The sequence below is a fragment of the Giraffa tippelskirchi genome, chromosome 1 (assembly GCF_054371585.1).
Source record: "Giraffa tippelskirchi isolate mGirTip1 chromosome 1, T2T-mGirTip1v1.2.pri, whole genome shotgun sequence".
Lineage (NCBI taxonomy): Eukaryota > Metazoa > Chordata > Mammalia > Artiodactyla > Giraffidae > Giraffa > Giraffa tippelskirchi.
The window spans coordinates 13,349,025-13,374,049 of NC_137275.1; the positions used below are offsets into that span (position 1 = coordinate 13,349,025).

Consider the following 25,025-nt stretch of genomic DNA (forward strand, 5'->3'; position numbering starts at 1 on the left):
AAGATTGGAAGATACTTTTCATTGTTTTTAAAGTATGGCCTGTTTGGGGAAGGGTGAGGAAAATACAGAAGAAAATACATAATCCGTTATTCCTGAGGCTCTACATTTAATGAGAAAAATAGATTTTTGTCATCAATCCTTTAGTAGGACAATACCCAGAGTATTAATTATCATAAGAAATTTTTTTATGATAATATGGTAAAAAAAAAAAAAAAGCATTTCTCCTCTAGAATTTAAGATAATTAGATTTTCTTTGTCTTTTTCTTTTTTCTCCAGGATTTGGAGGAATTAGAAAAGAGACTTCAGGTCAAACTGTCCAACACAGAGATGTTGGGTGGCAGTGACTCCGAATATATCACCCTGGCAGACGTGGAAAAGAAGGAAAGAGAATATTCTGAGCAGCTAATAGCTAATGTATGTGATGGATTTTCTTTCCCCTATAAAAAGCGTGGTTTCTGGGACAGTTCATTTGGCAAGATTAAAGAGCTGGTACCTAGAAGCATGTTTAATACTCAAAATTCTCTTTTGTATTTGAGTATTAAATATGCCCTGGAGCCAAGGATCCCGTTTCTGAAGTTAAGTGATAGAGAAGGTATAATTAAGGGGCCAGGATTTACTGAGGGAGTCTTTTTTTTTTTCCTTTTAATGAATTCTCCTTGTTTAAATTTTAGATGGATCTTTTTATCGTTCAAAGCAAATATTGCCCTAACCCTGTGTGACATTACTGCCCTGTGGGTTAGAGCAGATGCCAGCTGCTAACTGCTCAAACTCCAGGCATCACTAATAAATTCCAAAGAGGATGGCTTCCCTCAAATTCTCTTTCTTGCTTTGAGGTGCTACTACCTTCTGTTCATATATTCTGAGTTAAACAAATATTTCCTTGGCACCCATGTGTTATACTGGACACTAGGAATTCACAATGAACTTAGACCTGGCCCTTCTGGGAAGATGCTCAGGCCAGTCTGGTGAGGGGACCAATAGGTGAGCAGGTGAGGACTTTGTGGCTTACAGATACTGTGATAGATGGATATATGGGAAGACAGGTACAGTAGAGGGAGCAATTCATTTACTCTCTAGGGTTAGGAAAGTCTGTGCAGTAGAAGGGGCCATGATGATGTTTTGGGGGAAGTGTGGATGGATGCTGTCTAGTGGGTGGGCAGAGAAGAGAGCCAGGGCAGGAAGCAGGCTGAGCAAGATAAAGCCAGAGGTCTTCCCTGAGGGCTTTCATCTCATGCCAGGGAGATGGGAGTCACTGAAGTGGCAGAGGGTGGCTTGGTTCATTCTGTTTTAGAAGCACTGCCCAGGCTGCTGAACAGAGGACTGTTAGGAGTTTGGGAGCTAATCCAGTAAGAATTTCAGGAAAGCACTTGCAGTAGGGATGGAGAGGTAAGAAAAAGTGGGAGAGCTGAGAGGGTTGTGTCTGAGGAGGTGATGGTGGGAAGAAGAGGGTGTAGAGTATCAGGTCTATGGAAATAAGGACCCCAGAATGACAGCAGGTTGGGAGGGAAAATGCTGAGTGTGGCTTGATATCTTGAGTTGGAGATGCCTGGAGATGGAGCATCTCCACTGAGCTCAGGTAGGAGCACACGGAGAGAAGGATGTTCGAGATGAGATGGCTCAGGGAGGGCGCTTAACCAGACTCCAGTGGTCCATGGTCTCCCCAAAGCAGTGGAACATCTTGTCCTTGTCTGACCATTCAAGCAGAGGACTGGTAGTTCTTATAAGATTCTCTAACGTATTGGCAGCATCCAATAATGGAGATGCCCCTGGCCCAGGAGTACCGGGAGGCCTGGCATGCTGCAGTCCAGGGGGTCCAAAGAGTCGGACAAGACTGAGCGACTGAACAACAAAATTGGCATCATCCAATAACAGAGATGCCTGTGGTCCAGGAGTGCATGTAGAAGGGGTAGTAAAAAGCCTTATGCCAAACCTTGGATCCTGCGTGCATTGAAGGAGAAAGATTCAAGAAGAATCAAAACAAGAAGCAGAGTATGGACCTTGAAGAACCAGGAGAAAATCATGTCATGGACACTAAGGGAATTATGAGTTTTTCAGAACAATAGAGTGGACATCCTGGTTCTCTGAGATAGGAAGAGAAGAGGCAAAGCTGCTAGGACATAGAACTCTGTTTCCGGATGTGTGGGGATTCATGGATGGTAGTCCACCTTCATCCTCTGTCATAGATGGTTGGATGGCATCACCGACTCAATGGTGGACATGAGTATGAGTACGCTCTGGGAGTTGGTGATGGACAGGGAGGCCTGGTGTGCTGCAGTCCATGGGGTCGCAAAGAGTTGGACACGACTGAGCGACTGAACTGAACTAAACTGAGTCCACCTTCTTGGGATAGCAGTTGGAAAGGAGGTCATCTGATGGGACGAGAAGTTTAAGAGTAGGGTGTGAATGTGAGTGAGGAGGTGGCAGGGGTCGATAAAGGGTTTGCTGAGCTGCCTTGAGGCCCGGAAGATGAGAGATGAAATTTTCAAAGAAGTGCCAGTTCATACAGGTGTGGGCTTTGTCCTGGAAAAATGCCCAGGAGAGATGGCTGGTTTGATTGACTCAGAGTTTCAGGTCTCCATCTGTCTCTACCCATAGCAACAAGATCAGCATGGATTTCTGATACCACTAAGCCCTGACCCTCCCATGCGCTGCTGAGCAAGAAATGTCCATCTTGGCATCTGAGGGGTGGAGCCAGGCTGGAGAAAAACCACTGCTGTGGGAGCTGAAGGGACTGAATCCAATTCCCCTCTCCCTCTTGATTCTTGGCCAGTGACCTAACTACCTGAGCCTGTTCCTTGTCCTTCTAATATGTATTTTATCTACAAATGAGATGTGTGATACATGGAACCTGGCGTATGACCTGCATGCCATAAAGAAAAGTTGTTATGATTCCGGGTGTTGTTGTTCTTCGAGCTCTGGGAGGCTGCAGTGACAAAAATTTAACCCCCGACACTCTAAACCACTTGGCAGTTTTCTGCTCTGCTCCTAGTAAGATGGGGGGCAGGGGTAGTGTTAGTCTCTTGGTCATAACTGACTCTTTGTGACCCCAAGGACTGTAGCCCGCCCGGTTCCCCTGTCCATGGGATTCTCCAGGCAAGAATACTGGAGTGGGTTGCCATGCCTGCCTCCAGGGCATCTTCCCAACCCAGGTCTCCTGCACTGCAGGCAGGTTCTTTACTGTCTGAGCCACCAGGGAAGCCCAAGATTGAGGAAAGGGGAAAAGACTGGAAAGCGAAATGTTTTTATGGTTATCATCATCTCTGCCGTACTGTTCTTTTGTACTGTTAGGGCAATAATTAATATTTAAATGGCCATCCATGCTTTTATTTCCAGGATGGATTTAATCCCTTTTAAAGATCCGGAAGCTTCCAGGAGGACACTGTTGAATTTCATGAGCCCCCTCTCCCCATCCCAGACAGCAATCACAGGCTGTTTTTCTTAAGCAGCTCTCTCTCAGCTGCTTAAGCTGGGGGATCTCATTGTGTTTTCCTTCCTTATCAGTCGTGCACTGGTGTTTGCTGAAAAGCCGCCTTGAAACTGACTGGCACCCACAAAAGAACGAGGAGGAACTTCTGGAGAATGTGATTGTTGCCAAGATAACTTGCTCCGACTCGTGGAAGTGTTTAGAATCTGAGTTTGTGATAAGGGGTGAATAGTAATGCTCAAGCCTGAACCAGACAGCTTTATACCTTTCTTAAATAAGTTTTCTCTCCCCCACCCCTTGCTTCTCATTCTCATTTCACAGATGGAAGCTTTCTGGAAACAGATGGGAAACATCCAGCACTTTTTGGTGGACCAATTTAAGTGTTCCAGCTCCAAAGCCCGACAGTTCATGATGACTCTGACAGAGAGAATGATTGCAGCCGAAGGGCTGTTGCGTGACTCTCAGGATTTGCAGGCTCTGGTAATGCTGGAGGGGCGGGGAGGGAACATGATATTCAAACTAGAGATGTGGAATCAGAAGCATGGGGGGGCCGCAGGGATAATTAAGTTCCATACCTGTATACTGTAGATGGGGATACAGAAGCCAGAGAAAAGCAGTGAGTGCATCCATTCGCCCATCTGTCCATCAGGCATTTATCTATCCATCTGTCTATGCATCCATCCGTCCGTCTGTCCATCAGTCATTTATCTGTGCATCTCTCTATTCATCCATCCATCCATTCATCCATCTGTCCATTTCGTTAATGGAAAAGCCTGCCAGCTCCATGTCACTACAGCACAGAACACTGGTTCTCAATTCCAGCTGCACATTGAGGTTATCTGAGGAGGCTGAAAAAGTACTGCTCTTTGAATCCAAGATGGGTCCCTCCCCCAGAGATTCTGACTTAACAGTCTAGGTTTTTTAAGGTTCCAGGTGAGCACAGTGAGCAGTCAAAATTGACGCCCACTGGTGGACAGAGCTTCGGGTAGCTCTCTTGATGGGCCCAGGTATCATCACCTAGGGAGCTTCAAATAATGCCTGTGCCCCAGGCCTTTTGCACAGAAATCCAATCTGATTGGTCTGAAGTGGAAGTCCTGACATTGCTGGTTTTAAACCCCCCTGCCCCAATGATTCTGATGTGTAACTGGGAATACAAACCACTGGTTCAGAGGAATCCACAAATCCAAATCCAACTTTGAATCTAAGCTTAGCCAGTTGAAGCTGTGTGATCTCGAATTGGTTACTTAACCCCTCTGAGCTTTGATTACTTTTAAAAAATTCCATCCCAGGAGTTGCTGCAGGCAGGGCCCTGGGAAATGCTCAGTAACTCATAGTCACCATGGGGTTTTGCTATGGAAGTTTTGGACTAGCCTGGCTGTATGTAAATCTCAGGACACTATGTACCTATTAACCCTTCCTCTGACCTTGAGAACTCATCAACTCAGACCCATGCACCCACCCAGGTCACACCTGACTCAGAAACCTGCAGCAGCCACCCTACCCTAAGCTCCAAGACTCAGTTCCTCAGAGAGGAGATGGCCCTGTCGAACTGAGGGTTTCCTGCTGCTTCTGCACAAACCGCTCTGCTCCTCAAAGTGTGGTCCGCAGACCCACAGCATCAGCGTCACCTGGAAGCTGGTTAGAAATGCAGAATCTTGTACCCCTCCCGAATCAGGGTCTGCATTTTAACAAACTCCCAGGTGCACACAGCTGTTTGAGAACTTTCTCTGCTTTTGCTTATCATGTACATGTAGCTTCCTTTCTCTCCTCTGCACTGCTGAAAGATAGACCCAGCTATTTCATTCCCAGTGAGCAGAGGGACCAGCCAAGCAACTCACCTGGGACCCCCATACTGTCTAATGACATCCCTCAGCCTGCACCCCAAACTTTCTGGTTTGCTGTCCAAGCCCCTTTGAATTGGACTTTAATTTGATAAGGCTGCCGATATGAATGCTCATCAAAAGAGAAAGATTTTTTTCCTTTTACTCTTTTCTTTGTATTTAATTATTATTCTATCAGCAGGATATTGATACAGGAAAAAAAAAAAAAGTGTCCTTAGCTGACTCTGGCCCAAATATTAGCCAGTCACTCCAGAGAGGAAGAAGGGGAAGAATTTTCTCCAGGTTATCAGAAGGTCCTTCCTTCAGACAACATTTCATGAGCATCTACTGTGTGCCACATCCTGTTATAGAAACCGTGCTGCAGGCTTGAGCTAGAATCCTGACCCATTCCACAGTTGCCTCTTATTAGCCGTGCAACATTGGGCAGGTTACTTAACCTCTCTGGGACTCAGTTTCATCATCTGTAAAATGGGAATCTGAATAGCATCAGCTCTGAGAGTGTTAGAAAGTGGATGACAGGTAGCACCTTTACAACAGAGCCTGACCCAGTGGGAGTGCTCAGTATGTGCTAGTGATTAGATTCTGGCAGGTCACGTGTCAGCAGGGAAAAGAGATATAAACAAATCATTGTAATGATGTGTGAAAGGCTATAATCTTTGTTTGTACAGAAGTGGGAGGGCTTGGCTCTGCCTGTATCCTATGTACCAAAAATAAAAAGTAGCTTCTGTATGATGGAGTCTGTTGATGATAAGCTCCAGGAGAATTTTAAATTCCCAGGCTAGTGACATCTGAATGTTCTGTCCTGGGCAGTCAGAATGTATCACACAGCACCGCTGAATATCAGAACTGGAAGAGCCCTAGAAATGGCCCCAGAGGTCATCGGAATCAGTCTCTAGGGATGTTCACGAGAGAGAGGATGCCAGGAGACAGGTGGAGACCTGCTGTAGATAATTGTAACAGCAGCTTGCATTCACCAGCAGCTACTGTCTTCTGGTCGCTGTTTTAAGTGCTATACATATTTTGATTTACTTAATGATCACATACACTCTGTAAGTCACATCCTCTGTGCCCAAGGCTGTGCAGGTCTGGAGCCAGGTTTGAGGCTGGGTACGTTCGAAGACCAGCTGCACTCAGAGCCTGCACCTCCCATGCAAGTCCTTGTCCTCCTCCTGCCTCCCATCTGATGCTCCTTGTTCCTGCTCACCTCTCTCCACTCCTGTCTTTCCTTAAATATAAATCCAGAGACTGCACTGTCACTGCCCAGCCAGGCGGCCTCACTTAGAGCACTGTCTTAGAGGTGGCTGCTCTGGACGCAGGACGCCTTCCACTCCCCTGGGAGCCTGGCGGGACCACTTGCCGGCCACTCCTGCACTGAGCGCTTATCCTCTTGCACCCTCTAGTGGTTATGGGCCCACTGATGGCTGTCAGGCTTATTTATTTAGTTGGAGAAAGCCCAACTAAAGGCAGAAGGAGAAGGGGATGACAGAGGATGAGATGGTTGGATGGCATCACTGACTCAATGGACATGGGTTTGGGTAAACTCCGGGAGTTGGTGATGGACAGGGAGGCCTGGCATGCTGCAGTCCATGGGGTTGCAAAGAGTTGGACACAACTGAGCGACTGAACTGAACTGAACTGGCCTGGAGGAAGCCCGCTGTCCCTAGGCTAGTTTGATGGCCTTGCGGAATAAACCTCAGTGTTCTTATCTATAACTGGGGTATCATTTTCCTGGCCCTGTTCACATGTTGTTAGAACACAGACCAATGCAGCTCAGTAAACAGTGAGGCCCAGGACTGAGTGGTGGGTGACTCAGCTATGGCCCCTGTGTCCAGGGCTCTCGGTCCAAACAAGGCACAGGAACAGTGGAGCTGGGAGGAGGGACGGAAGGGTTGGGAAAAGGCCAAGGAAGCCACCACACAGTCCACAAAGATGAGTAGGACCTGGGCAGGCAGGGGAGTTGAGAGGTCATGGGCAGGGTGTTCCAGGAGGAGGCCCCGTGTGTTCAAAGGCCCTGCAGAGCTGAGAACGGGCATGCTGGGCAGTCCGGAGCAAGGAGGGGTGTGGGACCAGGCTGGAGGCCCAGGCAGGCCTGGTTCGGGAAGGCTCGTCCACTGTGCCTGGGAGTTTAGATTTGCTTTGAAGGAAGTGACTGTAGGGTTTGGGCCCGGGGAGGTCAGAACCATGTTTGCACCACAGAAAGGCCCCTCCGTCTGCCATGTGGGGAGGAGCTGAGGGGGCAGATTGATGCCAGGAAAGCCAGGACAGTAGCCCCGGTGGAGTTGACCAGGGCCTGAGCTGGGCCTGGCTCTAGGCCAGCAGGAAGGAGACGGAGGGATGTAGAGAAGGCAGGGGTTCAGGTACGATGGGGAGAAGGGTGCTGAGGCTAACTCAGGCCATAGCCATGGAGTCCGGGGGGCCTGGGGGACCACCCCAGGAGGGAAACGCCTCCTTCTGCTGAAACCCAGGTCCTGCGACTCTAATACCATGCCTGGGCTCCCATTCTACACGGTTCCTTGAGCCACTGTTCTTGGAGACAGAAGGACCCTAGATGCAGACCTGCAGGGCCCCCCTCTGCCCCTGGTGGACATTTCCTGCATGGGGGAGGCATCTTTTCCAAGGGTCGTGTCCTCAGGGAAGGACAACCCAGTAGGGCTGGAGGACCTGTCCTAAAGGCTAGCAGCTGGGATCACGCTCCCGGTCAATCTTACCTGGAGAATCTCTTTAATCCCCAGCGTCTGGTTTCCGGAGGCTCGAAGGCTGGGAAGTCCCGTGACCTTTACTGTTTCTCCCAGCCCTCCTGCATATCCAGTGGAGGCCAGAGGCCCCGTCGACCTGGGAGGGAGGTGCACTTTCCTCTCTGGTCGTGTGCATGTATTGAGCTTCCCCCAGAGACCAGCGAGCCGGCCGTGGCGCACTCACCATGTACCCGGTGCCTTCCGCGTGTCATCCAGCATCGGCCGCACCACATCCCCATGAGGGACCACTTTGTTCCCATCTGAGGCGTGCACACCGGAAGCTCAGGAGAGCGGGAGCTTCGTCTGTGCTCTGCTCACAGGGAACCAGGGGCCCCAGGACGGATCCTGTGGCCTTTAACAGCCCCTCGTAGCCAAATGCTGACTCCAAACATCCCAGCCTGATGCCCCCCGTGTTTCTTTTCCTAGGACACCCTGGAGAGGACGCTGGGGCGGGCGCACATGGCCAAAACGATGGAGTTCCTGAAGCTGCAGGTCCAGGAGGAGACCAAGTGCCGCCTGGCTGGCATCTCCCACAGCCTGGAGCTGCTGACTGTCGAGGGCAAGCTGTCCGGGCGGGAGAAGGAGGACCTGCTGACCCGGCAGCACAAGGCCTTCTGGGAGGCGGCGGAGGGCTTCGGCAGGGGTGAGCGAGCGGGCCAGGCCAGGGCCTGGGTCCCAGAGTAACAGAAAACTGTATGATCATATCTTATCACTCTCATTTCAAATGGATCCTCTCAAAGACAGAAGCAGCCCCCACCCCACTTTATGTCATATCCTAGAAACCCCAGGCATGGGTCCTGGCATCCTTCCTTCCTCTCGCCTGGGTCCCTGTGCTGTGCTGCGAGCTGTGGGGGCCAGGGCTGGTGGTGGCACTTGCAGGCCTCAGGAGTGGCTCCCCTGAGACTAACCTGGGCTGCTGCCCCTGGTCACTTAACCTCTCTGAGCCTCGATTGTCCTCTCGTGAAGCAGAGGTAATAGGGCTGCCTCCTAGGGTCCAGTGTTGCCTGCTCTGTCATCATCAGTGATTTGGGCTGGCAGAGACCCCCCTTCCCCGGAATACGCAGAGGACAAAGCCCAGAAGCCCCGCAGGAGTGTCGGGACCTGGCTCCGCTGCAGGTGGATGAAAGTGGCCGGTGGTCGGGCACGTGGGAACTGGGCGTGACTGTTTCCCACACGTGCTGCTGCTCCTGGGCCGGACGCTGGGAGATGGGCAGGTCAGGGCTCAGGACATCAAGGCCACCCAGGACAGTCCAGCTCACACCGCTGGTGGGACCCTCAGGAAGAAACCCAGGTCTTCCACCTGCAGGGCGGGTACCCCCTCGGCACCTCCTTGGACCCTCGGCAGGAGAGCCCCTCAGCATTGAGCCAAGGCTGTGTGTGTGCCTGTTGCCTGAGTGAAAGCACAGCTGGGGCCTCTCCAGGTCAGGAAGTCTGCATGGCAGGGGATCTGTGTGCCTAACAAGGTCTCTAGGAGCTTCTGGGGACCTTGTAGGACCAGGGAGGCTCTGGGTGTCTTACCTGCTGGGCCAGCCATAACAGGATGCCATGGACTGGGTGGCTTCCACAGCACACATTTGTTTTTCACAGTTCCAGAGGCTGGAAGTTTAAGATCAGTGTGCAGCCAGTTTAGTTTCTGGTGTGGGCCTGTTTTCTGACTCGCAGACGGCTACCCTCTCACCACCGTGTTTCACATGGCAGAGAGCAAGCTTTCTCACCTAAGTTCCTCTTCTTAGAAGGCACCAACTGTATAGGATTAGGGCCCCATCCCTAGGACCTCATTTAACTTCATAGGCCCCGCCTCCAAAGGCAGGCATGTGAGGCTTAGGACTTCAGCTCATCACTTAGGGGACACAGTCCAGTCTCCAGCACCAGGTTTCCACTGCAGCCATTGGCCTGGTCCCTCTGCAGCTGCTCTGTCCCGTCTGCTGTGCCTGCCCACTGCCCTTTAGAGGTGGGGTCAGAGGGCAGGCAGTCAGTACTGGGACTCAGGACTCCAACCAGGCTGTTCCACAGATGTCTGTGTCACTGGGTGCTGTGGTTTCATGTGGTCATGTGTGACCATGTGGAAACCTGCTGCGGCTGGGACTTTGGACGGCGTAGAATCTGAACGCATCTGGCCTTGAGGTCACCACACATGGTGGACGGGGCTTTACCAGTTGGGAGGGAGTGGCCAGGCTGGGATGGTGAAGCAGCCCCCTAGGTGTGGCTCCTGTGAAATGGGACAAGACAGAGGAGACAAGGAGATAGTCAGGGGTGGAGGGAGGACCCTGGTCTCTCCTGGCCGCACTCTTTCCTTTGGTGCTAGAAGCTAAACAGATTCTCAGGTCAAGCCCAAGGAACCTTGCCTGCACTGGGAAAAGTGCACAAGGAAGTATGACATGTGGGGGAGTCGGGGGAGGTGAGATGCTGCAACCAATGTCTCCAAGGGCTGCAGCCCCTTGTGACCCAGCCCTCACCTCCTCTCCAACCTCTTTGCCCAACGTCTCCTCCGAAACCCAAGTGAACAGAATCTGGCTGGCTTCTTCATTGTCTCCACTCCCAGGAGCCTTCTCTGGGGTTGCACGCTGCCTGTGTCTCCTCCCCCACCACCACCCCGGCCCTCATCAGCACAATTCCTTCTCCTTCCGCACTTCTTGTCTTCCCTGGACAATGAGCACCTTGAAGGCTAAGCTGGGTCCTGCTCACTGGAGGCCCCAGTTCCCAGCACTTTGCTTGGTGTGCTTCTGAGGCTGAGGGGCTTGGGTGGGCTGAGAGGTTGTTTTCAGTGGCTCAGCTGGTAAAGAACCTGCCTGTAATGTGGGAGACCTGGGTTCGATCCCTGGGTTGGGAAGATCCCCTGGAGAAGGCAACGGCTACCCGCTCCAGTATTCTGGCCTGGAGAATTCCATGGACTGTGTAGTCCGTGGGGTCGCAAAGAGTCGGACACGACTGAGCAACTTTCACTTTCCTCTCGCCTCAAGTTTACCTTCCCCCACCACAGGGGCCCTTGGCCTTGGTTCACCTGCCTCCTCTTCTGCTGATCTAATAACTCGCCCTGGCAGGTTTTGGTTCTTGACTCCAGTCTGAAATGTCACTGTCTTCCTGCAGACTGAGGCCCTCTGTCCTGTGTCACCTGCCCCTCCCTGTGCCACCTCCTCCCCGCCCCCCCCCATACATATATACTTTTTTCTCCAGGAAAACGCCCCTTTGTTTCTCTCCAGGTCAGGGTGAAAGCCTCGCATGTTGCTCTGAACCCCGGGCTGTGAATGAGCGAGGGAGGGATCCCTTAAAAATGACAAGGGACTCTGAGGAGCTCCTAACACCAGCCTTTTGGAAGCACCTAAATGATAAAATGAAAATAAAAAATGAGACTTGCCCCAGCGTTTCTGACACTTCACGTGCTGGAAGAAGCAGCCAGTGGAGGTTTTGCCAGGCAAGCAACCTGCAATATCCCTTGTTTTGTTTCAATTGCAGAGTTTGTCCAGCGAGGCAAAGACCTGGTCAAGGCCTCGCTGGTGCGCCAGGCGGAGGAGATGGCAAGGCTTATGCTGGCACAACAGGAGGAACGGAGGAGCTTCCTGGCTGTGGGGCAGCTGACCGCCAACCCCGAGGAGTTCCTCCAGGTGACCTGCCCCCGATTCACACCCAGGTCCACAGGCATAGTCATCCAGGGGAGCCGGAAGGGCTGCTTAGTCCTTGTTACTGTGCTTGGGAAGCCAGAAGCTTTGGCATCTGGCAGACAGAAGGTCTATCCTTGCATCCCACACATCAGTTCAGGACCTTAGCCAAGTCACTTGAGCTCTGCATCTGTAGCTTCCCCATCTATAAGCCCATGATGCGAGCATCACCGCCCTCACTGAGATGATGGAAAGGCGGTGGGAGGGTCTGAGGAGAGGGCATCTTATAGATGGTGCTGGGCAAGGGCCCAGCTTCCAATGGAGGTCACCATGCAGTGTCCCCAGAGGGGACAGGCATGTCCCAGGTGCGAGGCAGGCAATTACAGACAGGGATGGGGCCCCTCAATGGGTCAGGCGGCAAGTCAGAGGAGGACCCTGCACATGGGCCTGAGCAGGAAGGACCAGAGAGGTGGGCAAGCCGGACAGAGCTCGTGGCCTTGACTGGGAAAAAAGGACAAGGGGACCCCCAGGAGGACAGGAAGCAAGACGTCACCCTGCTTGAAGGAAAACATACAAACTGGTGCAGCACAGGCTGGAGGGACCGGGGCTTGGGGTTCTCAGAGGACAGAGCTCTGCCTCACGGTGCTCTGTCAGTGGGGGTGTGGGCAGGGGCTGTTTGTCTATGGCTTGGCGCCCAAGGTCATTAAGCATTTGGGTGCTGGCCCAGCAGGACCTGGGTTCGAACATTGCCTCTGCTGCTGCATCTGGCTGACCGCTTGGCCTTCAGCTTCCTCATCTGTGCACTGGGAATCATCACACCTACCTAATGGGGTTGTTGGGACTCAACCAGACCAAGCGAGTGACAGCCATGGCCTGACTATTTCTCTGCATGAGCATTTGCTTGTCTCTGCTCTGCCGAAGGGATGGCAGGACTGTATTGGGGTCCAGGGTCGGCCCAGAGCACAGACACTGGTCCTCCCTGGGGGCCAGCATGGTAGTGTGGCTACCTCCCCCGCCCCCCAGTGAGAAGGCAACAAAGGGACCCTCAAAGATGGAGAAGTCTTCTCATCCCTGGGTCCCTGGTCCAGTGCTCTTCCCCACCCACAGAGCCTCCTCCCAGGACCCATGCCTGGGGTTTCTGGGATATGACATAAAGTGGGGTGGGGGCTGCTTCTGTCTTTGAGAGGATCCATTTGAAATGAGAGTGATAAGATATGATCATACAGTTTTCTGTTACTCTGGGATTGCCAGGTCCTCCTCCCTGACGTCACATTGCTCAGGGGGAGTCCTGAGTGTGGAGATGGTGATGCCTCAGCTCTGCAACCCTGGATCTCAGCCCAGGCTGGTGCACACTGATGCTCAGGAGATGTAGCACCGAGGAGGGAAGAGTTGAGTGGACACATGCATGAATGAAAGAATATGCGAATGAATGAATGAATGGATGGACCCGCAAAGTGTTAGTCACTCAGTCATGTCTGACTCGTTGCAACCCCAGGAACTGTAGCCCGCCAGGCTCCTCACTGCCCATGGAAGAATAATGGAGTGGGGTGCCTTTTCCTTCTCCAGGACCCACAGAGGAACACATAACTGAATGAATAAATGGAGAAATGGCAAACAGATGAGTGAATGAATGAAGAAATGAAGGAATGAGTGAATGCAGGAACAAATGAATGAATGGGTGGGTGCATGATGGACACAACAAATAATTGAATGAATGAATGAGCGGCAAACAACTGAATGAACAGGGACTGATGAATGGGCGTGGACTTTGGCCCCTTGCCCAGCCCCTCCCTCTCTGGGCCCCGGTCCTCCCTCTCAGCTCCCCTCCCGTTCTGCTCCCACCAAGACCAGAGGCTTCTGACTGCCTGGCCTCCACTGCTGCTGCTCCTCGAAGCTGGCTTGGATTGGCTTCCCATCTTCCCTCCAAGGACCCCTCCTTATCTGTCAAGACTCAGCTTAGGTGTTTCCCTCACAGGGACTCTTCCCCTTCTGCTGACCCTTCTGCTGACCCCTAAGAGGAGTCCACCCTCTGTACTTGGGCCCCAGGTGCCTCTCTGACTGTGTCTGGAGCATCTGGTACACGACTCTCTGTCACTCTGTTGGGCTCCTCGAGGCCGGGCCAGCCGCCTGGTCAGAGGGGCCCGGCTGACCACTGACCACCCTGATAACACTCAGGCTTTGCTGGATGGGCCTCCCAAGACCTGGGCAGTGGTCCCCAGGAGCTGAAATCTGAAAATGATGTCTGGGGGGCTTGTGGTCAGGAGAGAGGGTAACAGGGCAGGGAGACAGTTGGGGGAAGGCTGGCACCTTCTCCTGCTAGGTAGATGGACAAAAGCACAGTCTCTTCTTTTCCTGGAGATGGGAATTCACTGGTGCCGGCCTCGGCCACAGTTCATAAGCTATGAAAATCATGTGACATTCCTGTGCCTCGGTTTCCTTGGGTATAAATCAAGGGTGAACATCCTTCCAATGTGCGAGGCAGGGTCCGTTGGGGAAGTTGTTCAGGGGAAACAAATCAGCATCTCTCTGCAGATTCAGCCTCTGTTTTACTCGCAGGCATTTCACGACGTCTTGGAGATGCAGAGGCTGATGCAGGGTGACCTGGAGGAAGAGGAGGACATCAGAACCACCCAGGCCGTGGCCACGCTGTGTCAGGTGCGTGGCCTCCAGGCGGGACTGGCAGAGAAACCTCAGGATCCGGGCATGCATGAGAACCTCACGTCCTCGGGGGCCAGGGACCCTGAGACCCTCTGGGCAGAAACAGGGAGGGCAGTTGTTGGTCCAGGTCACATCCAAGGCCCCTTCCATTTCTGAGATGTTCAGGACTCTCACCTCCAAGTGTTCCTGGAGGCAAGGGTCTTTGAAAGTCAGCTCACCCACATTGAGTGAGGACTGGCGTCTATGGGTGTCGTGAGTGTGGAGCGGTGATGAGGAAGGAGGGTTAGGCTTGAAACAGAGGCCTGGGTTCGAGTGCCAGCACCACCTCTTTCTCCCTGGGCAACCTCATTTAGCGCTGGAACAAGGGCTGGTTCTGAGAAACCAGGAGAGAGCACCCAAGCCCTCCAAAGTCAGAGGGTCTCCGGGATATGACGATGACTGAGACAGACAGAGACCCTGCCCCAGGCAGGACCCAGAGCTGCTGGGAAGGTAGAAATGTGGCCCCAGTCTGGAAGGAAGGTGACACGTGCCATGGTGGCAGGGAGCGCCCCAGAGCAGGTCCACCTGGATTCAGGGGGCCTGAGCCTGCGTCCTGGTTCTCCTTCCTCCTCGTGGTGCAACCTCCAGAACATTACTTGGCCTCTCTAGGCCTCAGTTTCCCTATCTGTGAAATGGGGCCAGTGATGCCCTTCTTCACGGTGCTGTTGTGAACCCTGAATGTGCATGAGACCAGACAGTAGTTGGCACCTGGGATGTGCCCAATCCAAGTTCACTGCCCTTACAACATCTCTGCTAATGGATGCAGAGAGGAGGAGTGAGAGACGCCAGGGAGTCAGGGGGTGAAGGTGAGTTCGAAGATGGCCATCCACAGAAGGTGATGCCTGAGACAGGCTTTGAAGTGGGAGACAGGCTCCAAGTGGACCAGGAGTCAGCAGGCCATCCAGGCAGAACACGAAGAAGGGGAGGGAGCACAACCCCCATCATGACGGCAGCTGTGTGGGGCTCAGTGGCATCTGTATGAGTTTGCAGAGGCCGCCATAACAAAGTGCCCCAGCCTGGCCCTTAAATATAGACATTTATTTACTCGTTGTTCTAGAAGCTAGAAGTCCAAGATCAAGGTGTCATCAGGGTTGGATTCCGGTGAGCCCTCTCCTTCTGGCTTGGAGACAGCCACCTTCCCACCGTGCCCTCACATGGCAGAGAAACCTCAGGTGTCTCCTCTTCTTATAAGAACACACAGTCCCATCAGATTCGGCCCTCACCCTGTGACCTCACCTTACTTTCACTATCTCCTCCAAAGCCGTATCTCCACATATAGTCAGAGTGGGGGTTAGGCTTTAGTATATGAATTTTGGAGGGATGTAATTCCATCCACAACAGTGAACCTCAAATTTCATGTCCATCAGGAACCTCAGAATGTGAACTAATGTGGAAGCCGGGGGGCTTTGCAGATGTGATCAGTGGAGAAGAGATCATTCTGGTTTAGCGTGGGCCTTAAATCTGATGACTGGTGTCCTTACGAGATGGTCATCGTGAGGACACAGACACACAGGGAGGCAGCCGTGTGAAGACAGAGACCAAGATGGGTGATGCGGTCACAAGCCAAGGAACACCTGGCGCCCCCAGAGCTGGAAGTGGCAGGAAGGATCCCCCTAGAGCCTCCGGAAGAAGCTGACACCTTGATTTCTGACTTCTGGCCTCCGTATATGTGAGAAAATAGATTTCTGTTGTCTGGGTGCTTTGCTTCAGCAACCCCAGGACACTGATGCCAGAACCAGTTTTGCTCAGGGCCAGCCCCTGTCGTAAGTGCTTTCTCAGTATTTCATCATTTCATCCTCATGAGACTCTTGCAAGGCAGAAACTGCATTTTCCTTCCTTTACAGATGAGGAGCCAGGAAGGGTTTTCTTGAGAAAAAAGCCAGGTGGGATTCAATTTGTCAAAGTCCGAGATTCCCAAGCAAGAAAGGAACAACGTCATCCCCAGGGGAGTCAGGACTCAAGTCCCTGGGCTGGGAGTGAGAATACTGTGTTCTAGTCCCCCTCTTTACTAGCGTGTGAGATGAGTACAATTGTGCGGTAGTTTGAGCATTCTTTGGCATTGCCTTTCTTTGGGATTGGAATGAAAACTGACCTTTTCCAGTCCTGTGGCCACTGCTGAGTTTTCCAAATTTGCTGGCATACTGAGTGCAGCACTTTCACAGCATCATCTTTGAGGATTTGAAATAGCTCAACTAGAATTCCATCACCTCCACTAGCTTTGTTCGTGGTGATGCTTTCTAAGGCCCACTTGACTTCACATTCCAGGATGTCTGGCTCTAGGTGAGTGATCACACCATCGTGATTAACTGGGTCGTGAAGATCTTTTTTGTACAGTTCTTCTGTGTATTCTTGCCACCTCTTCTTAATATCTTCTGCTTCTGTTAGGTCCATACCATTTCTATCCTTTATCGAGCCCATCTTTGCATGAAATGTTCCCTTGGTATCTCTAAGTTTCTTGAAGAGATCTCTAGTCTTTCCCATTCTATTGTTTTCCTCTATTTCTTTGCATTGATCTCTGAGGAAGGCTTTCTTATCTCTCCTTGCTATTCTTTGGAACTCTGCATTCAGATGGGAATATCTTTCCTTTTCTCCTTTGCTTTTCACTTCTCTTCTTTTCCCAGCTATTTGTAAGGCCTCTTCAGACAGCCATTTTGCTTTTTTGCATTTCTTTTCCATGGGGATGGTCTTGATCCCTGTCTCCTGTACAATGTCATGAAACTCCATCCATAGTTCATCAGGCACTCTGTCTGTCAGATCTAGTCCCTTAAATCTATTTGTCACTTCCACTGTATAATCCTAAGGGATTTGATTTAGGTCATACCTGAATGGTCTAGTGGTTTTCCCTACTTTCTTCAATTTAAGTCTGACACACGAGTAAAGTAATGCTCAAAATTCTCCAAGCCAGGCTTCAGCAATACATGACCGATGAACTTCCAGATGTTCAAGCTGGTTTTAGAAAAGGCAGAGGAACCAGAGATCAAATTGCCAACATCCAATGGATCATCGAAAAAGCAAGAGAGTTCCAGAAAAACATCTATTTCTGCTTTATTGACTATGCCAAAGCCTTTGACTGTGTGGATCACAATAAGCTGTAGAAAATTATGAAAGAGATGGGAATACCAGACCATCTGACCTGCCTCTTGAGAAACCTGTATGCAGATCAGGAAGCAATAGTTAGAACTGGACATGAAACAACAGACTGGTTCCAAATCTGGAAAGGAGTACGTCAAGGCTGTATATTGTCACCGTGCTTATTTAACTTATATGTAGAATACATCATGAGAAACACTGGGCTGGAAGAAGCACAAGCTGGAATCAAGATTGCCGGGAGAAATATCAATAACCTCGGATACGCAGATGACAACACCCTTATTGCAGAAAGTGAAGAGAAACTAAAGAGCCTCTTGATGAGAGTGAAAAAGTTGGCTTAAAGCTCAACATTCAGAAAACTAAGATCATGGCATTGGGTCCCATCACTTCATGGGAAACAGATGGGGAAACAGTGAAAACAGTGTCAGACTTTATTTGGGGGGGCTCCAAAATCACTGCAGATGGTGACTGCAGCCATGAAATTAAAAGATGCTTACTCCTTGGAAGGAAGCTTATGACCAACCTCGATAGCATATTGAAAAGCAGAGACATTACTTTGCCAACAAAGGTCCATCTAGTCAAGGCTATGGTTTTTCCCATAGTCATGTATGGATGTGAGAGTTGGACTGTGAAGAAAGCTGAGTGCCTTAGAATCGATGCTTTTGAACTGTGGTGTTGGAGAAGACTCTTGAGAGTCCCTTGGACTGCAAGGAGATCCAACCAGTCCATCCTAAAGGAAATCAGTCCTGGGTGTTCATTGGAAGGACTGATGTTGAAGCTGAAACTCCAATACTTTGGGCACCTCATGGGAAGAGTTGACTCATTGGAAAAGACCCTGATGCTGGAAGGATTGGGGGCAGAAGGAGAAGGGGACGACAGAGGATGAGATGGCTGGATGGCATCACTGACTCAATGAACATGAGTTTGGGTAAACTCTGGGAGTTGATGATGGACTGGGAGGCCTGGCATGCTGCAATTCATGGAGTTGCAGAGTCGGACACGACTGAGCGACTGAACTGAACTGAACTGAGTCCCCCTCTGGGTCCTCACATGCTGTGTGACCGTGAGTTGGTTACAAAACCTCTCTGAGCTGGCTCAACCATCCCGCTCAGGTCCTACAGCCAACCTGCTGCAGTGAGATGGGATTTAAAGTAAGTCTCTCCAACTTCAGTGCTCCTGTGCTCACTATGACCTGTGCTGGTGAGCGTGGGCTGTGACTACAGCAGTGAAGACAAGTTTCTGAACCCAGACAGCCTAGGGTCCAGTCCCATCCCAGCTACTGACCAGCTGTGTAATTGGAAGCAGGTTATCTCACTTGTATCTCAGTTTCCTCCATGTTAATAACATCCGGATGCACAGCAGAGTTTAAGGACCACTGCTTTGGTGGGGAAGGGGTGAGAGTCTGGTGGGCTGCAACTCAGGGGCACTTGCCACTGATGATGTCCAGGGCCCCTGTGCCCATCTGTGCTCTCGTCCAGCAGGAGTTAGTGTCCAGCAAGCTGTCACTTCCTTCCTTGAGCTGGGATTAGAATCTAAAGTCTTGGTCGACTGAATGCCACTTTCCTCCTCTGCAAAGCCAGGAGAAAGCACCCAGTTACTGCTATGAGGAGGAAATACACATACCAGTACCTGGCTGGTCTCAGCTGGTGGCCACGAGCACAGCATTGTCTATTAATAAAGATCTGTTAGCGATGCTGATGTGACCACGGCCATGTTCCCCCAGCAATATCCTTAGGATGCTGTATGTTTGGCTTTACCGTGGCTGCTCTAGCTGCCTGCCCATTAAAGTCTGGTCAAGGAGGTAAAGACACCCTTGTTTCTAACATGAGGAGAGGCCAGCGGGTGTGAAGGAGGGGCAGTCCCTGCTGGAGTTGCGTCTCGGGAGGAAGCACTTAGAAACACCCTGTGTTAGGAGGGGTTGGGGGCAAGGTGAAGGGGTGTTGGCAGTTCTGTGCAGGTGCTTTTGAAAGAAATGGCCGGAGGCCTGTGCCAGCTTCTCCCCCAGAGTCAGTACAGAGCTGTTTCCTACTATTCGTGTTGTCACTTCACATAGAGCCCTCTGGTTCCATACGTGCGTGCGTGCTAAGTCACTTCAGTCATGTCTGACTCTTTGCGACCTCATGGACTGTAGCCCACCAGGTTCCTCTGTCCGTGGGATTCGCCAGGCAAGAATACTGGAGTGGGCTACTGTGCCCTCCTCCAGAGGGTCTTCCTGACTCAGAGGTTGGACCTGCATCTCTTATATCTCCTGCACTGGCAGGTGGGTTCTTTACCGCTACACCAGCTGGGAAGTCCCCTGGTTCCAGACAACTTTGGTTAAGTTTACATCCCTTAAATGTGGAACTCATTGCCTTGGGTATTGGGAACTGCTTTACCTGATATCTCCAAAAGAACGAGGTTGAAATCCTCTGGCCTAGTGGAAAGAAGCCGATTGGAAGACTGGAATGCTGGCGAGGATGTTCCTGGGTGGGCGACCTTGAGCGAGGAGAGTCTTAACCTCTCGGAGCCCTTTTCCTCATCTGGGAGATGGAGACAGAAAGCTTGTTGGCCTTTGGGGCAGCGCAGGGTGCAGTGGGGCAGGGCTGAGGGCCTGCACGTGGCTGGTGCTCAGTTAACACCTCCCCTTCCGCTCAATCACTGAGCGTGTTGAGCAGGAGGCCTTGAGCCCAGAGGTGGTAAGCCCGACTCTGGATCCAGGACCCGGTGAGAGTGTGGCTTCCTCACCAACCAGCTGTCAGCTTGAGAACTTGTTCGTTCATTTGTGCAGTGAAGACAGTCAAGCACAGTCTCAGCACTGGGGCCTCAGCAGGGAACCAAAGGAAACGCTTATTTTTGTCATGTTTGAGAGGCATGTGTGGACTTCCAGCAGGGAGGCCAGTGTGGCAGCCATGGGGGAGGGGGAAACAGGGATGGGCTGAGGTCAGCGCCTCATCTTAGAGGGCCTTGCAGTCCATCTGAAGACATTTGTGTTGACTTCTTTTATATACATATCTATTTATCTATTTGTCTGTACCAGCTCTTAGTTACAGCATGCGGGATCTTCGATCTTTCTTGTGGCATCATGAATCATGAGTTGCAGCATGCGGGATCTAGTTCTCTGACCAGGGATCAAACCCACACCCCCCTGCACTGGAAGCTCAGTGTCAGCACCACCAGGAAAGTCCCTGCATTGACTTCTGAGTAAGATGGGAAGTTTCAGGCATGTTTTAAGTAGGGAAGTGACGTGCCTTGTGTTTTCCAAAGGATCCTCTGATTTCTGTGTGGAAGATGGACTGCAGGGGGCAAAAGTGGAAGCAGGGATCCCCAGCAAGCTCTGCAGGGGTCCAGACAAGAGATGCTGGGGGTCTGGGCCTGGATGATGCTGGTGGAGGTGGTGAGAAGGCATGGAATGGGGGTCTGTTTTGATGGTCAACATCTGGGTCTCCTCTTAAAATAGGAATAATAAGCTTTCTTCACATGGCTATTCAGAAGTTTGAATAAGTTCACACGTGCAAAGCATATAGAAAGAAATGTGTGTGGCACACAGCGAGCACTTAAAAATCTGTTATCATGAGCCCGGTTATTATCACTCACCATCTGGAAGGGTGTGTCTGCACCGATCACGCTCACGAGCTAACTTACCTTGCAGTCTGCTGGCTCTTTCCCAGACCTGGTCACACGGAGACATAACCCCCCCTTTCTTGGGACACTGATCAAGATAGTGTAGGCACGGTGGCTGCGAGATAAATTTGACCACCACCTAACAGTGCTCAGACTGCCAAGAAAAGTGCATTTTTCTAACTTCCCACTGTCTCGTGGCCTCTAAACAAACAGTAAATTTTCAGTTTGACTGAGATGGATGCCTGTAAATTACACGTCTCGGTGACTCTTAAAGGGATTCCTGAAATGAGCTCAGAGTCTTCCTGCTAATGACAGGCACTGAGTTTGCCACTGTCGCATCGCAGGGTGCCCCAGAGACCTGCTTATTTGTTTATTTGTTTCTGACTGTCCTCACCACGCTGTCTCCTGAAGAGCTCCTGGGTGTGTAGGATGATAACAGCCCCGCAAGGTCAGCTCTCACAGCTTCAGGTTCTCACAGGAAGTTAGGGCAAAGAAGAGAGGAGAAACAGTGAAACTCTGTCTTCGAAGAAGGCAGAAATAATAATGACAGGCACTCACGACATGTTTGGGAGTAGTCCCCAAGACCACCCTCACTTCTGTTACCAAATGCAAACCCAGAGGTCCCCAAGACCACCCTCAAGTTCTTCAGTTCTACAGAACAGTGCTTGTTTTTTGTTGTTGTTCAACTGCTCAGTCACGTCTGACTCTTTGCAACCCCATGGACTGCAGCAACCCAGGCTTCCCCATCCTTCGATATGTCCCAGAGTTTGCTCAAACTCATATCCATTGGGTCGATGATGCCATTCAACCATCTCATCCTCTGTCACCCCTTTCTCCTCCTACCTTCAGTCTTTCCCAGAATCAGAGTCTTTTTCGATAAGTCGAGTCTTCACATTAGGTGGCCAAAGTATTGGAGCTTCAGCTTCAGCATCAGTCCTTCTAATGAATATTCAGGGTTGATTTCCTTTTGGATTGACTGGTTTGATCTCCATGCTGTCCAAGGGACTCTCAACAGCTATAGAACAGCAGTCCCCAACTTTTTTGGCACCAGGGACCAGTTTTGTGGAAGACAATTTTCCGGAGGGGGGTGGGGGGTGGGAGGAGTGGTTTGGGGATGATCCCAAGCACATTACATTTATTGTATGTTTTATTTCTGTCATTATTACATCCACCCCACCTCAGATCATCACGTATTAGATTCCAGAGGTTGGGAATCCTGCTCTGGAAGGACTCACCGAAAGCTGTTCTCGTGGTTACAGTTTAGGCTACAGATCAAAGTCAGCCAAGAAAAGAGGCACGTGGGCAGGGTCTAAAGTTGCAAACGGGAAGCTCCCAGTTGTCCTGTCCCAGTTCTTCCCAGAACTGTGTCTGACATTACGTACTGAGCATTGCCAACCAGTGAAGCTCACCCAAGCCTTAGCATCCCTAGTTCTTACTGGGGCTCAGTCACATAGGTGTGGTTGACCACCAGCATGGCTGACCTTAACCCCCAGACCCTCTGGTGTGGAGCTGATGCCATGTGGCCCAAGGGCCCCACCCTAAATCACATCACTGTCATAGATTGTCTGAAGCTGCCCAAGGTCCCCAGGTAAACAGAGACCCTCTTATCGAGCTGGACATTCAAAGAATTTAGAGGTCACTTCCTAGGAACCAAGGACTAAGGCCAGGCCTCTCCATTTGCAAGGTCAGCTCTTTCCTGCACAGCACTGAAATTCTGTTCAAGGTCATACAGCTGGGGAGCCTGGGAAACAGGCCCAGGGCCCTAATGTTCAGGTGGGGAGAAGCAATCCAATGGACAAGATGAGGGAGGGGGCGGGCAGTGCCTGCTGGGAGTCTCCTGCATCTCCTGCCTTGGCAGGTGGATTCTTTACCACTGAGCCACCTGGGAAGTCCAATTACTCTACTAGTCTTATTAAAATAGAACAAAAAGCCACGTTCGTGTAGCTTGCTGTGGTATGTTCTGCAGAATCCAGCTGGAGATGACACATTGCAGGCAATCAGTCAACATTGATGAGTAAATGAATGAGTGAATCAATGAATCAGTGACTGTATCAAGTAATCAGTGGCACCCTGAACATGGTGTGTTCCTGCTGCTAGAATAAACTACCACAAATGTAGTGGCTTAAAACCAGAGAAGTGATCACCTAATGTTTCTGGAGGTCAGAATGGGTCTCACTGGGCTGAAATGAAGGTGTCAGCAGGGCTGGGTTCCTCCTGCAGACTCCAGGGGAGAATCCGTGTCCTTGCCTTTTCCAGCTGCTAGAGGCACCGGCATTCTTTGGCTCGTGGCCCCTTGCTCCATCTCCAAGCCACTGTTGGGCTTCTCCTGCGTCTGTGTCCATCCTACATCTCCTTTCACTCTGACTGCCTGCCTCTTTCTCTTTCATTTACAAGGACCCTTGGAATTATCTATGTGGGACTCACCTAGATAATCCGGGATAATCTCCTCATGTCAGGGTCCTTTTAATCCTTTAATCACATCTGTGAAATCTCGGACTGTGCAAAGTGGACCCTTCAATGTTTCCAGGGATTAGAACATGGACATCCTGGGGAGCCATTATTTTGTCTACCACAGATGGGAAACAGTAAGTTTTCAAAGAGTACAAGAAATTAGGTTAGAGAGAAATACCAAAACAATGACTTGGGGGCAGTGTTCTATTGGAAGTAGATCTTGAGAAGAAAGTTGCCAGAAGTGTAGGCACCATATTCGTGCTGACACTGGAGAGAGGATTTCACTGTGTGCTATAGAGAGCGAGTCCATTCCATGGTCGTTTATCAAGGTTAAAGTGTGATACCTCATCACTAAGTATGAGTCTGAGAAAACATAGACTGGCGCTTTCACATCTGCCTTATGGTAGCAAACCACAGGAATGTGACTTTTTTGTTTCGATAAGGCTAATAGAGTAATTGGACTTCGTAGGTGGCTTGGTGGTAAAGAATTCTCTTGCCGATACAGGAGATGCAGGTTCGATCCCTGGTTCAGGAAGATGCCCTGGAGGAGGAAATGGCAACCTACTCCAGTATTCTTGCACAGAAAATCCCATTGACAGAGGAGCCTGGCAGGCTACCTTTCATGGGGTTGCAAAGAGTTGGACACAACTGATCAACAGTTGTCAACAACAGCAATGATAAGTAGAGTAATTTATGTTTTCTTTATTTACAGTAAATATAGTAAAATGTGCCTGTGCCCTTAGGTTACCACATAGTACTCAATTATACCTATCCTCTCCTTTTAGTAATTTTCACAGTCAGCTCATTTCCCTGCAGAGTACAAAAGTGCAGGTAAGATAAGAGTCACCCAGGTCAGGCTGTGGGTCTGACCCAGCCGTGTACCAGCTGTGAGGCCTGGTCCATATCACTTCACCTCTCTGATCTAGGGATTCTTAGCTGCCTTCTTTGTAGGTTGACCATATGAAAGAACCCACTTAATACCCTGGAATGCTACCCATAGCTCTCAGGATGAAATCCAACATCCTTAACCTGGCCGTGATGACCACCCAGCTTGGTCCATGAAGTGCTCACATGACCTGACTCATAAGACCCATCTGGCATAAGACCAAAAAGCCAACCTTGTCTGGTCCATGAGGCCCACCTTGCTTGGGCCATAAGACCCCCTGACCTAGCCCACAAGGCCCACATGACAAGTCCCACTCACCACCTGTCTGGAGTCATGTCCTTTGCTCCCTGCCCTTCAGCCAACCTCAGACATCCCTCAGCTCCCCGAAGGGGACCTTATCCTCCTGCCACAGTGCCTTGGCACATGCTCTTCTGCTGCTTAAATACCGTTTCCTGCAGCCCTCAGTTTGGCTTGTTCTCATTCTTGTCTCAGCTTACACATCAGTTCCTTGGGGAGCCCTTCCAGATCGATCAGATCTCCTGGTCTGTCCCTAGGGCTCCCAGCCTCTCCGCCATCACACTTGCCATAGTGTACCATGAGTTCCTTTGTGATGCCTGCCCCCATCTTGGGCTGTGCTCCCTAAAGTTAGGGTCCACGTCAGCCTCATTTACCCAGTGGCCGTGGCCCACAGTAGGTGCTCAAGAG

At 50.9% G+C, this 25,025-nt stretch overlaps 1 protein-coding gene across 3 annotated transcripts in view; it reads left to right on the forward strand.

Annotated features, from left to right (window-relative positions):
* Positions 1–25,025, forward strand: part of EVC (EvC ciliary complex subunit 1) — a 92,654-nt gene that overhangs the window by 28,440 nt on the left and 39,189 nt on the right. For all 3 annotated transcript variants that reach the window (XM_081495023.1, XM_081494842.1, XM_081494926.1), the window contains exons 7-11: positions 277–414; positions 3,746–3,904; positions 8,427–8,643; positions 11,454–11,602; positions 14,153–14,251. In XM_081495023.1, coding sequence (XP_081351149.1) covers positions 277–414; positions 3,746–3,904; positions 8,427–8,643; positions 11,454–11,602; positions 14,153–14,251 — 762 coding nt within the window. The remainder of the gene's footprint in view (positions 1–276; positions 415–3,745; positions 3,905–8,426; positions 8,644–11,453; positions 11,603–14,152; positions 14,252–25,025) is intronic.